This window comes from Ascaphus truei, chromosome 2 (genome assembly GCF_040206685.1).
Source record: "Ascaphus truei isolate aAscTru1 chromosome 2, aAscTru1.hap1, whole genome shotgun sequence".
Taxonomy (NCBI): Eukaryota; Metazoa; Chordata; class Amphibia; order Anura; family Ascaphidae; genus Ascaphus; species Ascaphus truei.
The window spans coordinates 399,877,532-399,893,107 of record NC_134484.1 but is presented as its reverse complement, the minus strand read 5'-3'; the positions used below and the strand labels follow the sequence as shown (position 1 = coordinate 399,893,107).

At 43.0% G+C, this 15,576-nt stretch overlaps 1 protein-coding gene across 5 annotated transcripts in view; it reads left to right on the top strand.

Moving 5' to 3' along the window:
* The window catches only part of DYNC1I1 (dynein cytoplasmic 1 intermediate chain 1), a 576,993-nt gene that overhangs the window by 15,943 nt on the left and 545,474 nt on the right, over positions 1-15,576 (top strand). For all 5 annotated transcript variants that reach the window (XM_075587298.1, XM_075587296.1, XM_075587299.1 and 2 more), the window contains exons 2-4: positions 2,845-3,084; positions 9,231-9,347; positions 13,264-13,378. In XM_075587298.1, coding sequence (XP_075443413.1) covers positions 2,854-3,084; positions 9,231-9,347; positions 13,264-13,378 — 463 coding nt within the window. In that variant the 5' untranslated portion in view covers positions 2,845-2,853. The remainder of the gene's footprint in view (positions 1-2,844; positions 3,085-9,230; positions 9,348-13,263; positions 13,379-15,576) is intronic.

Sequence of the window (15,576 nt, the reverse complement as noted above, 5' to 3'; positions counted from 1 at the left end):
TTTGTAGAGAGGCAGCAGAAGAAATTGCACATGGGTTGTATTGGAACTCTGACTGTAGCATCATATGTAGCTGGCTATCGTAACACAAACTACAGTATTTGGTGTCAGATACATCTCTGTGCTTCAGGATTTAGCACTGCTAAAATGGACAGCTAAAAAAGGGGTGCTTTCATGATTACAAAGTCTTTCTCCATGGGCATACTGTGAAGTCAAGAAAGGAAAATAAGTCTCAAATGCGATATAATACACTCATTTTTGTGATAAGCTCTTGATTTTATTATATTCTTATATGGACCTTAATGAAGACAAAATACATGCTGTGTAGAATAAAATGACAGTATTTCAAAAGTGTTAAACCATAACAACATATACTCTTAGCCTTATTATTCACGAATTGCAATCTGCGATCATTTACTTACCTTGGATGGACAATAGACTGAATCAACCTTGCTGGTATTTAAACCTAGAAAATCATGGTTTAGATATCATACAGTAGCAGCCATGGGAACAGTCATTATTGCAGTTTGATAGAGCACTGCAATAAAATATTAGGCTCAGACTAGCTATACTGTAAATAGGGATGATGACAGTAGTTACAGTATAAGTGATACAGATAATGAAGAAAGACATTACAATATTCATAGATCGCTGTGACTTGATGTGTCTATGAGAATGACTCTATGCAAATGTCAGTCCTGGTGTTGTATCGGGTGGAGGGTTTTATTTTTTATTGACCACAGAAGAATTACAGTAGAGCTGTGGTTCAGCTGATATTTGACCTTGTTTTTGTGGTATGGTCAGAGGGACAATAGGGCTGCCAGTAACATTATTGCACGTGAACAATGATGAGCAAGCAGAATGTATGTTTCTTTTTTTATTGGGGGGAAATATTGCAACCTTAAGCTTTATTTCACATTTAGTTTTATAGAATTTCAGTAGACTTTTTGTCATAATAAAAAAGTTTTTTTTCATCATTTTATGTTGGTAGTGGGCAAATTAGGAACTCTTCTTCCTAAACATCTGGAATAAACATCTGGATTAGACAAATTAACATAAACAAATGAAATGTCTGTTTGTTCAATTAAAACTTTTTGTAAAATCCATTTTGATATTTGGTATTCCAGTTGTAGAAACGGTATAAAAAATAAGTAATACATTTCACAAATTAGCTAACCAAGAAAATATGCTAGATGTGGCTATTTGTAGCGAGTGGCTTTATTTTTGTTAAATAAATCATACCACGGTGTAATATGTCATGTGTTGTTGTTCATCTGAGGTTGTATTTACCTAATTTTAAGACCTGCTAAGGAACAGATGATTGTTATTATGTCCTGATATGTAAAACCATGGAATTCAAAGAGGGTGTACTTTATTTTTCACATGACTGTATATATATAGTATACAGAAACAGATGGCACTCGCATAAGTATTGCAGGTAGGTGCTTGTCCCATAGGAATGGATATGTAACAGAATTCCTTACCAGGCAGACCAGGAGATCCAAGACCACACAGCAAGAAAGGAAACAGCACTCCTAGTAAAGTCCAAAAGATGTATTAAAACAGGCACAGTCAACCGACGTTTCGGTCCTTACAACAGGACCTTTCTCAAGGGAGTGCTGATATATATATATATATATATATATATATATATATATATATATATAAAAGCTTGAGAAAGGACCCTGAGTGGTCTGAAACGTAGCTCAGTCTGTGTATGGTTTCTCCACACGATGTACATTAAAATTTGTTGATGATCATACGGGTGAGTGCTGCAGATTGTTTGTGTGTGTATATATATATATATATATATATATATATATATATATATATATATATATATATATATACCCTCTCTATCCACCTTTAAGACCCACCTTAAGACACACTTGCTTAAAGAAGCATATGAATAGCACTGTGGATATTCTGAACACATGATACATAAAGCTTGGCCCCCTGCAGACGCACTTACCAGAACTCCCTCCTACTGTCTCTGTACGTTCTCCCTACCTACCAATTAGACTGTAAGCTCCTCGGGGCAGGGACTCCTCTTCCTTAATGTTACTTGTATGTCTAAAGCACTTATTCCCATGATCTGTTATTTATGTTATCTGTTATTTATTTGATTACCACGTGTATTACTACTGTGAAGCGCTATGTACATTAATGGCGCTATATAAATAAAGACATACAATACATACAATATGGTTATATGGTTATGATGTCTTGATAATACAAAGTTTTTTGACCTTTTGGAGTGCTGCCTCTTGATATTCGTCTCAAACACGGTATCGTATTGCCTATATATATATCTTTGAGGCTTTGTTTACGGTAACGGTAACTATATATATATATATAGTAGCCAGATTTTCTGGCAATGGAAAAAAAAAAAAGACAAATGCAGCGGCTGCGGAGAAGATAAAATACACGGCGTCATGTGAGGTGTCCATACTTCCTGCTATGTTGAACCATGGAGCCGCGGTTGCATTCCGGCAGCTTTCCTTGGCAGCAAAGAAAGTTAGTCTGGTTACATCTGTAAGCATTCATTCTACAACACACACAGTTCCCCAAAGGCTGTGTTTCTCAACTCTCTTCACAGGTTACCGCAGTCAGAGGCAAAGTTTACGTACAATCAACGAATTACCAAGCACACATCCTGCATGTGAATGTTTGATTAGCTGGTTATGCCTCAAACATGGCCTTACTGTGGTAACCCGAGCTACGGGTCGAGAAACACTGGCCTAATACACAGTATGATTCACTAGTACATTGTGAGAATATGCATTGAGAAAAAAAAAATATTCCTTTGACTAGCCTTTTTCTCTTCTTTTCTTGGTGAAAAACAAGATTTTTGTGATGCCCCCAAAACGGAGAGTTCCCAAAGAGAAAAAAGATCTGAAGAAGCCAGAAAGTGCAGTGGCTGCACCGACTAGCAGCCAAGAGAAAGCAGCAAAGTCCCAGGAGAAGCTAAAACGGGTTGTGCCGTCAAAGGGACAAGGTCGGCGGCTCAAAGAGGAGGGGGCAAAATCCCGCGCTGTTGTGCAGACTAGTTCTGTTGCTGGGCCAGTGGTGACTGAGAAACCCCAGGTAGGCGATTTAAAATGTCAAGAATAGCATAATACGATGAGATAGAAAGATGTTACATTAAACATATTGGGGGTAATGTGTCAACGTCCCCTGGCTGCAAAACTGGTGCAAATAAATTGTTCTAGATTAATCAAATATTTTCTTTTCACTGAAAGCAATAGAAATGTTTAACGATAAATTTAGTGAGGTTTTTATTGCTCTAATTTTGATACATATGCCCAATTATTGGCAGCATGTTGGAATGTTAACAAAATTGGCTTGCAAAAAAATAGAATTAACCTAGTGTAGTAATTTCAGCTATACACATCTTTTTGTTATCATACTGTATGGTCAGCAACCCCTCATGTCTAAACATGTATCTTTGTATGAATAGTAATAGGCATGCAGGGTGCGGCCGTCCCATGCCTTGCTGGCCACTTTGGATATTAAAGGAATAATTTTTACTTACATTTTTACCATCTACACGAGGCAGATTGTATGCTTGATTGCGTATCCTGCAGACATTATATTGATAGCTAAACTAGTCATATCAACTTCCTGAAGCAGGTTGCAAAGAATGCAAGACATTACTGGCCAATCATGCCCTGGCTGGGTTCAAGTCCCTCGGCTTCGCCTCGGGCCTTCAACTCTTCCAGCCAGGACATCATTGGCCAGTAATGTCTTGTTCTTCAGGGATTATTACTTAAGTAACATCCCAATGTAAATAAATAGGTGTATCAAAAAAATGTTTGGCAAATGCCGGTTACCTCCAAATGGCTCATAAAATCTTGCATTCTTTGCAACCTGCTTCAGGAAGTTGATATGACTAGTTCTGAGGGGATGCCCTGTTCTGAGGGGATTATTACTATTTTAGGCTAAATATTTTTTTTTTTACATTTTTAATAAAAAAGATAGACACTTTTGTAGTCATATTGATTTTTATCAGCACAATTGTCTACATTCTTATGCTTTTACTGCACATGTTTATTAAAATGAAATTGTTCATACATAGGGTTGGCAGGTGGCCTCTCCAAAAATACTGGACAAAATGGTGAAAGATGCGACGCGCGCAAAAATCATTGGTGAGGAAGAATGTTATTTATAAATGACCTGACTGTTACGTATTTTTTTCTAAATTTCACTCCAAGTATTCACCAATTTGCACCAATTTATATTCTATTTCGTAATAAGTCTGTGAAGGAGCCCTCCCTAGGATTTTTTTAGCAAATAGAATATGAAATGGTGCAAATTTATGCAAATCGGTGTATGCTTGGAGTGAAATTTAGAACAAATTACATAATGGTCAGATCTTTTATAAATAGCCTGCAGTCATACAGGCGCATGGCGAGCAATACTGATCTTAATTCTCCTCTCCCACAAATTCCAAGATTGTTGACTCCTCCTCATCCCCTCATTCCCGCTCATCCACTCTCTCCCCTCATCCTCTCACCCTGCCACCCCCATTGTCCTCTCTCACCCTCCCCTCCTGCTCTTTCCCCCTCTCATCCTCTCTAACCCCCTCCTCTCACCCCCTTCATCCTCTCACCTCCCCTTCATCCTCTCTCACCCCCCTCCCCTCATACTCTCTTACCCCCCTCTCCCCATCCTCTCTTACCCCCCTCCCCTCATCCTCTCTCACCCCTCCCCTGATCCTCTCTTACCCCCCTCATCTTCTCTTATCCCCTCATCATTTCTCATCCCCTCATTCTCTTTTACCCCCTCATCCTTTCTTACCCCCCTCATCCCATAATACCCCCTCATTCTCTCCTACCCCCCTCAACCCTCTCATCCCCCTCATCCTCTCTCAGCCCCCTCCTCCTCTCTCACCCCATCCTCCTCTGTCACCCCCCTCTCCTCCTCTTTCACCCCCCTCCTCCTCTCTCAACCCCATCTCCTCCTCTCTCACCCCTCCTCCTCCTCTCTCACCCCACTCCTCCTCTCTCACCCCCCTCTTCCTCCTCTCTCACTCCCCTCTTCCTCCTCTCTCAGCCCCCTTCCTCCTCTCTCAACGCCCTTCCTCCTCCCTCACCCCCCTTCCTCGTCTCTCACCCCCTTCCTCGTCTCTCACCCCCTTCCTCCTCTCTCACCCCGCTTCCTCCTCTCTCACCCCCTTCCTCCTCTCTCACCCTGCTTCCTCCTCTCATCCCCCCTCCTCCTCTCTCACCCCCCTCTTCCTCCTCTCTCACCCCTCCTCTTCCTCTCTCACCCCCTCTCCACTCTCAGCCCCCTCCTCCTCCCTCACCCCCCTCTCCTCTCTTTACCCCTTTCCTCCTCCCTCACCCCCCTTCCTCCTCTCTGACCCCCCTTCCTCTGCTCTCACCCTGCTTCCTCCTCTCTCACCCCCTTCCTCCTCTCTCACCCCGCTTCCTCCTCTCTCATCCCGCTTCCTCCTCTCTCATCCCCCCTCCTCCTCCCCCACCCCCCCTTCCTCCTCTCTCACCCCCTTCCTCCTCTCTCACCCCGCTTCCTCCTCTCTCATCCCCCCTCCTCCTCCCTCACCCCCCTCCTCCCTCACCCCGCTTCCTCCTCTCTCACCCCTTCCTCCTCTCTCACCCCCCCCCTTCCTCCTCTCTCACCCCCCTTCCTCCTCTCTCACCCCGCTTCCTCCTCTCTCATCCCCCTCCTCCTCTCTCACTCCTGCTTCCTCCTCTCATCCCCCCTCCTCCTCTCTCACCCTCACTTCCTCCTCTCTCATCCCCCCTCCTCCTCTCTCACCCCGCTTCCCCCTCTATCACCCCCCCTCCTCCTCTCTCATCCCATCCTCCTCCTCTCTCATCCCATCCTCCTCCTCTCTCATCCCCCCTCCTCCTCCCTCACCCCCCCTTCCTCCTCTCTCACCCCCCTTCCTCCTCTCTCACCCCGCTTCCTCCTCTCTCTCCCCCCCTTCCTCCTCTCTCACCCCCCCTTCCTCCTCTCTCACCCCCCTTCCTCCTCTCTCACTCCTGCTTCCTCCTCTCATCCCCCCTCCTCATCTCTCACCTCGCTTCCTCTTCTCTCATCCCCCCTCCTCCTCTCTCACCCCCGCTTCCTCCTCTATCACCCCCCCTCCTCCTCTCTCATCCCATCCTCCTCCTCTCTCATCCTCCTCCTCTCTCACCCCCTTCCTCCTCTCTCACCCCCCCTTCCTCCTCTCTCACCCCCCCTCCTCCTCTCTCACCCCCGCTTCCTCCTCTATCACCCCCCCTCCTCCTCTCTCATCCCATCCTCCTCCTCTCTCATCCTCCTCCTCTCTCACCCCCTTCCTCCTCTCTCACCCCCCCTTCCTCCTCTCTCACCCCCCTTCCTCCTCTCTCACCCCCCTTCCTCCTCTCTCACCCCGCTTCCTCCTCTCTCACCCCCTTCCTCCTCTCTCACCCCCTTCCTCCTCTCCCACCCGCACAGGACTACCACAGAAAACACACACACACCAGGACAAAACAGTACAAGTACAGACACATCAGGACAAAACAGGGCACAGGACACGGCCACAACTCGATCGGCTCCATGCTTTTCCTCCACTCTTTGGCCCCATCCCCAGGCTCCTGCCACCTCCATCCTGATTGGTTGCTGTTGTGTAATGCAGCCAATCAGGATGGAGGAAGCTGCCCTGCCCCCTAGCAACAGCAGCAGCCCTACTCTCTCCCTTCTCAGGAGATTCCAGCGCACCCGCCATCAGGTTACTAAGTCAGGAGACATACATGTCCGGTGTTAACTCTCATTTATTACCAGACAGAGTAACCAAATACCAGGCAGTCTGTTCAATACCAGACACCTGGCAACCCGATACATACATACAGACAGATATATATTTATCACAATTATCACCTAGCATACAGTGCTTCCATTGCGCCTCATTTATTCTGGGATTCTGTGCTCACATGTGACATTCTTTACTAGCTATATGCCAACGGTGGAGGTTTTTTTGTCGTCTTTTTGACTCACCCACCATAACTTAAAATGTGTATGTATGTGTATATATATATATTATATATTATATATCACAGTTCCCCCCCCCCCCCTCTCGGGTTAGTGCGGTTTGTGGTGCGTGCATACCTGTGAGGGGCCAGGAGACCTGAGTGGTCCACGATGGTGTGGGGAACAGGACAGGCTTTTGTAGATCTTCAATGTTCACTCAGGGTGTCAGCGCTTCCAGCTCCAGTGGGCTCCAGGATTTCTAGAGACATTCCCAACTAGGGCAGATTCCATCCATACCCCTACCCAATAGAGAGAGAGCTCAGGCAGGGGTATATAAAAAGGAATTATTTATTGGTAGCAGCCACTGCTAGCAGTACAGCGTATGCATGAGGATTGATCTGGGTCCCCAGACCTCAGGATGGTGCCTTGGCTCTCTGGTAGACTTGAGGCCTAAAATCTCTCTTGCTCAGTCAGCCCATGAGGAACTGACTGCATGTCTCAATCCCAGCCTGGAGGAGCTGAGCTTCTTGCTTCCTCACCGCTATAATTTAGCACTTCCTCTCTGGTGCACAAAAAGGGAGGGCACAATATCTGTACCACTCCGCAAACATAAGATTAGTCCAACTGGAGCACTTTGGAGCCACGGAGAGAAGCCGGGGGAAGTGACATCACGGTGGCGACGGCGCGACGAACCACACCGCGAGGCTGACAGGCTGCACGCATCCGCCCTGTAGGGAGGTGGTGAGAACATCTGATGCACCGCAACCTTTCATTATATTCATTGCGCTTTTTTATAGCACTGTTGTAAGTGTTCATTTTTACCCATTGTCATAAAGCTGTGTTTATCATACTGATCTGCACTATTAGTTATTTCTCTCTCGAGAGAGCTACCATCTGCTACACTGACTGGCACATTGAGAAGCTCACCATATCCACATATCCTCACCACTTTCCAGTGCCTGTTTTCCATTGGAATCCTGTAAGTAGGATATCCATAGAGCCAAGTTATCGCTTTATCTCTACAGTATATTGCTGTACCATCTACACTTAGTAGTTGTTTTTTTCCATTCTCTTCCGGCCGATATGCTCCCCCTGGATTATAAGAACAGCATAACCAGAATACATTTTACGAACAGCAGGAACCCAAATCAACCACTGAATACAGCGATGATATTCTACGTCTTCCAACATGAAGAATAGGGATACTACATGTAATATTTGGGATCAGGCTTTTGGATCGCCTGTCCCTCAAATTCCTTTACCCACACAGAATATACCTTATGGGCACCAGCTTGCTGGGGGTTGTAGTCCCCGCAGAATCTATTCCCCTAATGGCCACCTCGTAATGCGCATGCATGCACCTTCTTGTAATGGCCTCCGGCTATGGGGACTAACTGCACATGCGCGAACTGCACTGCGCATGCGCGGCACGTTGAAGGGAGCCACATGCAAAGGGAGCCACCGGCGACTCGATCGCTTCGCAACTGCCGCGTGCTCACCTGCAGCCCCCCCCCCGCACTCTCCCCATCCTCCACTGTCAGTCACAGCCGCAGCGGCAGGTAAGGGGATGAGGGGGAACCCAGGTGGGACCCTGTTATATATATATCGATGTAGAGCCGGACGAGGAGGGTTACATTTGTATAGTATAATTCTCATCATTGGTGGATGTTTACTTAGTGAAATGATATACATATTCTCATAAAGTGCAGCCTATTACCCTATGTGTTTCTTTGATATTGTTTTCCAAGTCTTTAGGGGTACCTCTCTCTCTCTCTGCAGTATATGCAAAAGAAATCCACTGCAGCTATTATGAGGGAGAAGTGAGAATGTAATAATAGCAGAACTTTATTAAGATGAGGGGGATTTTGGTGTTGTTTTGGGTTTATTGGGGTTCTTACATTTAACATAAACCCTCAGTGAGGGCACTTAAAACAGCCCAAGATTTTTGATGCAAAGAGAGAAAATGATGGACAAAAACACAGAATTTGAATAATCTCAAAATATATTTGCCACTTAAGTCCTCTATTGATATTCTCCAAATAGACAGTGCCTGGGAGTGAAATACAGCCGTTGTAAAGTACATTATATTTACGCATTTATTAAAAAAGATTGAGAAGAAAAATGCATCTGAACATTGGATGAATGCCACAATTGCCTTGATCTTTAGACCACCACAAGGTTTTGCTGACATTAAGATGTAATATATTGTTTAATATATTGTGTATTTGAAATGAATCTATGCAAATTGTTCTCCTTTTCTTTGTTCTGCTCAGGAAGTTACAATGTCTGACAAGAGTGATCTGAAAGCTGAGCTTGAACGTAAAAAGCAACGCTTGGCACAAATAAGAGAAGAGAAGAAACGAAAGGAGGAGGAAAGGAAAAAGAAAGAGGTTTGTGTGAAATTCCTGGCTCTATTAATATTAATTCCTCACTAATAATATTGTTACAAAGGTTTAGAGAAGTTGAAACACTGATAATATTTTGGACTGAACAAGATTAGTAACTGAGGTTATGATCAATTAAGTTTTGCTGTTCATTGGCAGTATTTGCTTTGTAGAGATAACTGCATTTCAGTACATTAATGCCGCATTATAAATCACTTTATTATTGTAACCTGCCTATGGAAAATTGCAATTTACAGTTTGGACAAGTGCTCAAGAATGAATTAGAATTGATAACTCATTATTCTTAGGTGCATGTGGTGCCTACAACTATTTGTTTAGTAAAAATGTAGCAGCAAAGATATTAATAACATAATAACATGGTAGGTTGCATTTATAATCGGTTCAATCACTCTTTGAGTTAAAAGAACCAAACAATACAGTATATATTGATTGTTACATTTAAATTTGGTGCTTCATACAACATTGACGTTGGAGGTCACAGAAAATGGGCAGAATTTCAATACACACTTTGACAAAATGGCAGCAGGGTGGTTAAAATAAAGGTTAAGCCCGGTCCTGCTTTCCTACTCATCAGGGTCACTGCCGGTGACCCAAGGGTTATTGTAAGGCACTGAGATTACCTGTAAATGTATTTTCCCAAATCTAAGTAAAATTATAAATCTTTATTATACTTTGAAAGTAGTGGTGTTGTGTATGTTATACTTCAACACATGTGGGGCTGCAGTATCACCTTGATGGACATATAGAGCCAGGTCAGTGACCCCTTTCTCCCTGGGAGCCACTCCCCTCTGCTGGACAATTGATTTCCCTTGGTGGGGGGGGGGGGGGGTTATGAAAGGGCCAGTATGCCCCCATTTCCGACCAGGTTGCCAGGCTTTGGGAGGGTTATATTTATATGTGTATGTGTGTGTGTATATATATATACAGTATATCCAATCAAATTGAAGAGAGGGGTATTTATACACCCTGTGGTGTTTCTCTAATGAACCCTGATGAAGCACAATACGTGTGAAATGCGTAAGGTAATTTGAGAAATGTTTTTGTTCCTGAGACTTTTATCTCAGTAGAGGACCACTTGCTTCCATTTCCGGTATTCAAGCTTCACTATTTCACTGAGCAGTTAATGTTACCATCAGTCGGGACTCCAGGAGGATCATACTGTGTCTACAGTTTATTTTTAAATTGTGTGTTTTGATATTTGTGTTTTCATTGCCCGTAAAACCTTAGAAATTTACATTGATGGGCTCTGTCGTCTTCTTGCTCTCGTGTCCAGCGACCATTGGCACCAAGGTGGCTGGTGATTTGCCGGACACTGGGGACACTGAAACCCAAATATTTTACGCTTCAAAAGCATGCGGGTGAAGTTGCCCGATGGAGCCCCTTGTCCCACCAGTTTGCCTGTCTGTTCCTTCATTGGGGAGCAGGCCGAGGAATCGGAGATGTGAAGGTTTTTCTCCCAGGGCTAGACAATGATATTCTGCTGGTAACGACATGGGCCAGCTAGTCTGCCACTTCAAAGAAGAAGGTGGCTAGGTAACGGCAGTTACCACAGCCAGAGCCAGGCTGTTGACAGTCAAGAGCCTCCTACCATTTGGGAAGCAGAACCCGAATCCAAATCCATCCCGCCCAGGACCTTGGAGCCAATGCACATAGATGTCCTGAAGGAGACTATGGTGCTTAGCCATGGAGAGCCAGACATGACTGAGCCCCTTAACCCTGACTGTGTGATGAGGGTATGAAGCCGAGTTGCACATTTCAGAAAGCCATGCAGCCAGACCTGGACTTGGCGGCGTGCTTACAATTCTGCCTCTGAGCTCAGATCCAAACTCCTGGGGCTCCAAACCAACGGTGGACTGGGACTAGGCAGTTAGCTCTGCTCTGCTAACCACTGTGCAAGCGGCTCAATGGTCCCATTGAGATTATTCCCATTAAGCAGAAGGGTCAGATGTTCAGTGAAGCCAAAGAGAGGGACTGGGAAGCTCATCTGTAACACCTCCTATTCGCATACAGAGAGGTGCCGACCGGTTTCTTCCCTTTTGTGCTTCTATATGGGTGCCGGGTAGGTGAACTGCTTGACCTGTTCCGTGAGGGATGGGAGGAGGAAACCACTATGACTGATACCTCAATGGTTCAGTAGTTGGTGGAGCTCAGTGAGTGGTTAGCCAATTTCAGGGGTTGGCACAGGCTAACCTCAGAGCGGCTCAGACCAGGTTGGTATGATCAGAATGCCCGGTTTAGAGAATTTTACCCAGGGCAGCAGGTGCTCATTCTGAAACCCACTCCCCAGAACATGCTCATGGCTACCTGGGCCGAATCGTACATGGTAATCCGGCGAGTAAATGATACCAACTATGTGGTATGCCTCGACGAGGAAAAGATTAGGCAGCAGACCAACCACGTAAATATACTGAAGGCATAAGTTACGAGTGAGCCGGTGGTGACGTCTCCATGGCAATGGGCGTCATTTGATGCCGCGTTGCCATGGAGACGTGTGTCTGAAGCCGGGAAAGTAGTTTACAGAGGCCTCGTGCTCTCAGCGTGGGGCCTCTGTAACCGTTGCACCCCCCCCCAAAAAGGGGGGGCACACCCCCCAATTTGTGCACCCCTGCCTTTTGTTGCTCTTCCCCGTAACCCTGTCTTTGTAGGTGCCAGAGGAGCCCAGTGTACCTGGTTCTTTCTACTCCCTAAATTCTCTCACCTTATCAGTGTTGCTCTAAGGTCCCTTTGTACTAATGACCTTGCTACTGCTAGATAATGAGGAAACTGCATTTCTTTGCTAATTCTGTTAAAAATGTATTTGCTAGCATCTACCGTATACAGTTAATCCATATACAGACAATATGGAGTCTCTGGTTCAACCTAATATCATCCTATCTTCAATATCTCAGTGTCCATTTTGATAACTATGTTGTCACTTAGTCATATATTACTTTTATTTGTTTTTTCTCTTTTTTTGTTTTGTTTTTTTTTCTTTTTATTTGAGATTACTGTCGGATTGCCTATTTTGTCTTTGTGCAATAAAGTTTTTTTTATCCTCTGGGGCTCTGTAGGGCCAATAGCTTTGAGCACACTTACACATGATTTTTTTTTTTACGAGTCGCTGACTCATGACGTCAAGGCAACAGAGGATTTATAATGGTACTGTGTGTGTCTTAATATTTGTACATCTTGATAAAGTGCGTACAAGCGCAAAACGCGTCAGCGGTGTGTTTTTTACTCTGTCCATTTTACGACATTAAAAAGGTAATTGTTTATGGGGTTCAACTCGTGATTGTCCGCTTTTGCATTGTTCGGTTGTGCTCCGTTGCTACTTACATTACTTGTTTCTTCAATATCTAGTTGCAATGGATATGGGGAGGAAGTGAAATGTGATGATAAGGATGCTGACAGGCTAGTGTGAAAATGCCTTGTGAAGGCATAATGGCCTACACTCTATTGTAATGTAGTAGGGACGTAGACAATCGGGAGACACAAGGGTAAGAGGGGGAATGGAACAGGACTGTGTATACACACCCTTGTGTAATCTAATTGCATGCAAAAATAAAATGTAACAGTAAATGCCTAATAATTCCTCACAAAGGGAGCTATAGTATTTATCTAAGTCTCCCAGCTGCAAAACAGAGTTGTTACTGCTGAAAAAATGTAGTGCCAAATTTCTCAAAGTAAAACATATTTTGTATTTCTTTGAAATTAACAATATCTAGTGTTAACCTTGCATTGAACAGGTCTGAATTCTGGCGGTTCACTGCAAAGTTTTAAGTCGATCCATTAAAAAGGTTAATATATTCAGAATAAAGCCCCTGAATCTTCACTGCACCAAATATTACACATTCATAATGTAAAACCTGTATGATCTCAGACCAGAATTCAGTCATTTATAAACTGCTTTATTATACTGTAGGTCGAACTACAGCAGAATATTGAACCAATCCCAGAAGATACTGATCTTGACCGCAAGCGAAGAGAGACAGAAGCATTACTGCAAAGCATCGGCATATCACCAGAGCCGCCTCTAGGTACTACGACAAGTATTATGAATATAAAAATCTGGCAAGTAAATGTGTTGGTGGTTATTTATCAAAGCTTCATTGCTGCCAAATTGTGACAATACAGATGTAAAAAGCAGATTTAACAAAAATCTATAACTTTTTCTACGTTGTCATTAACTAATTTTTATTAATACAGTCCTTGTTTAAGTTACTTTTCACAGGCAAATGTGTTTGCATCATTGCTTCTGAAGTTTTTAGGGATCGGCATAAATATCTCTGTTTATTAAGGTTATTCCCACAATGAGCTTCTGGTCATAAAGTTTAAATGTGTGAACTTCAAAATAAAAACAGATTTAATCTGCCAAATACTGAGCTGTGTTTACACAACAAGAGTATATTTACTTTTGCGCAAGATAATTCTGTGGTGAAGTGCCATCATGTTCATTTTGCATTGCAATATTGTATCCTTCCACACCAGAGCGGTATATGTATACCAGTACTAAGCAATACACTTGTTTGCATATTGATAGTTACATGTGTAATAAATTGCAACGCATAAATTGTCACTTATTGTAGTCTACAATATAAGTCTATACAAAGATAATTGTGTAACTTCTTAAAGAATATGTGCAGCAAGTACTCTTAGAAAAGTTCCAAAAGCACTGGTTCTGAGTTTAAGTTGACTAACTTTAATGTTAAAGTCTTGTTTCCTCAAAAAATGTACTAGCAGCAAATTTTCTAAGGACCTTTGACATGGTCCTGTCAAAGGAAAGGCAGGATATCAGAAATAATTGCTCCACTTTGACTTTTCTGTGGATCTGTAAAAGCATGTATATACTGTACATGATCAATTTAAACTTGACACTGTTAGATAAACAGATTGATGGAGCAGTGGCAGTCACATAGAAGATAGAGGCCCATATTTACCAAGAAAGCATGGACTTGAATGAGATGTAAGGTGTCTTGTAGCGTCAGAAGGTATCTTATGGCAGACAAACGCTTGATAATTATGTATTTTGGCTGCAAAACTGTTGCAAAAATATCTTCAATTTTATCAAAGGAAAACATCCCCTATAATTCAAAGTGATTTTTAAATTTAATTTTGTTGTTTGTTTTTTTTACTTCTGTTTTGTATACGTGATGCTGTTTGGAGACTTTGATGCATAACTTCCATGGTTTACTAATCTTACTGTATGTGTGCATGCCTGAGAATAAGATACTTACCTCAGCCACACACTTTCTGTTTGATTGCCTAATCTCGCATGCTTCAGTGTATCCAGTGCAAAAGCACTATGCAATCCAGTTAGGTTCAACATAAATGTCATAGTTACCTTTATTGTTTCCTAAGTAACCTACCTTATTTTGAAAACTTAATTATACCAACTATCAGTGCGTAAATGTTTGTGTAAAACCTTGGTACAACCTACAACTTTAACTAGAAAATAAATATATCATGTAAAAATCCCGCCAGTTCTTCAATAAGACGAATACACATTGAATGAAGAATAATCCTTCCTATCAGTCCATAAGACCGACACATTTATCTTACCTGGCACAGTCTTTGTATTTTACAGCAAAATTGCTATTCGTGCTTATGCATATTTATGTAAAACACCAGTTTTTTGACCTATAAGATGTATTTTTATTACATAAAAATGATTGCATTGCCAGTAAAAATGGTAAATCATGCTGTACAGTAGCAATCTTTGCTACAAGTTAAATAAAAAAATATATATATATATTCTGGACAGGGAATTTGAACAAGAACCACAAATTCCTGTGATAAATGTTGAATTACTGGGGTTTCATTTATGTTTGGCTCGTTATGTTGCTGTGTTATGTTAATTACCTCAGGCAACCACATTCTACTTTTCCCATACAAATCAATTGAATTTGGGGGCAGCAGATGAAACAGGAAGTGGGCTGCTTTAAGGTTGTAATTAGCTTGTCTTTTAGTTTTGTCAGTTTGCATGTTTTTTTGTTTGTTTATTTAACCCCTTCACTGCTAAAGTAGACTGTTTCATGACTCTCCAGCAGAGATGGTTTTTTCCCCCAGACATATTAAAAATGTTTCACTTGGTTCTCTTCCCTTTCTCCCCCTCCCCCCCTCCCTCCCCACCTCCCCCCCACCCTCCCCGCCCTCCCCACCTCCCCCCACCCTCCCCACCTCCCCACCTCCCACCTCCCTCCCCACATTTACTTTTATTTATTTATTTATTTATTTA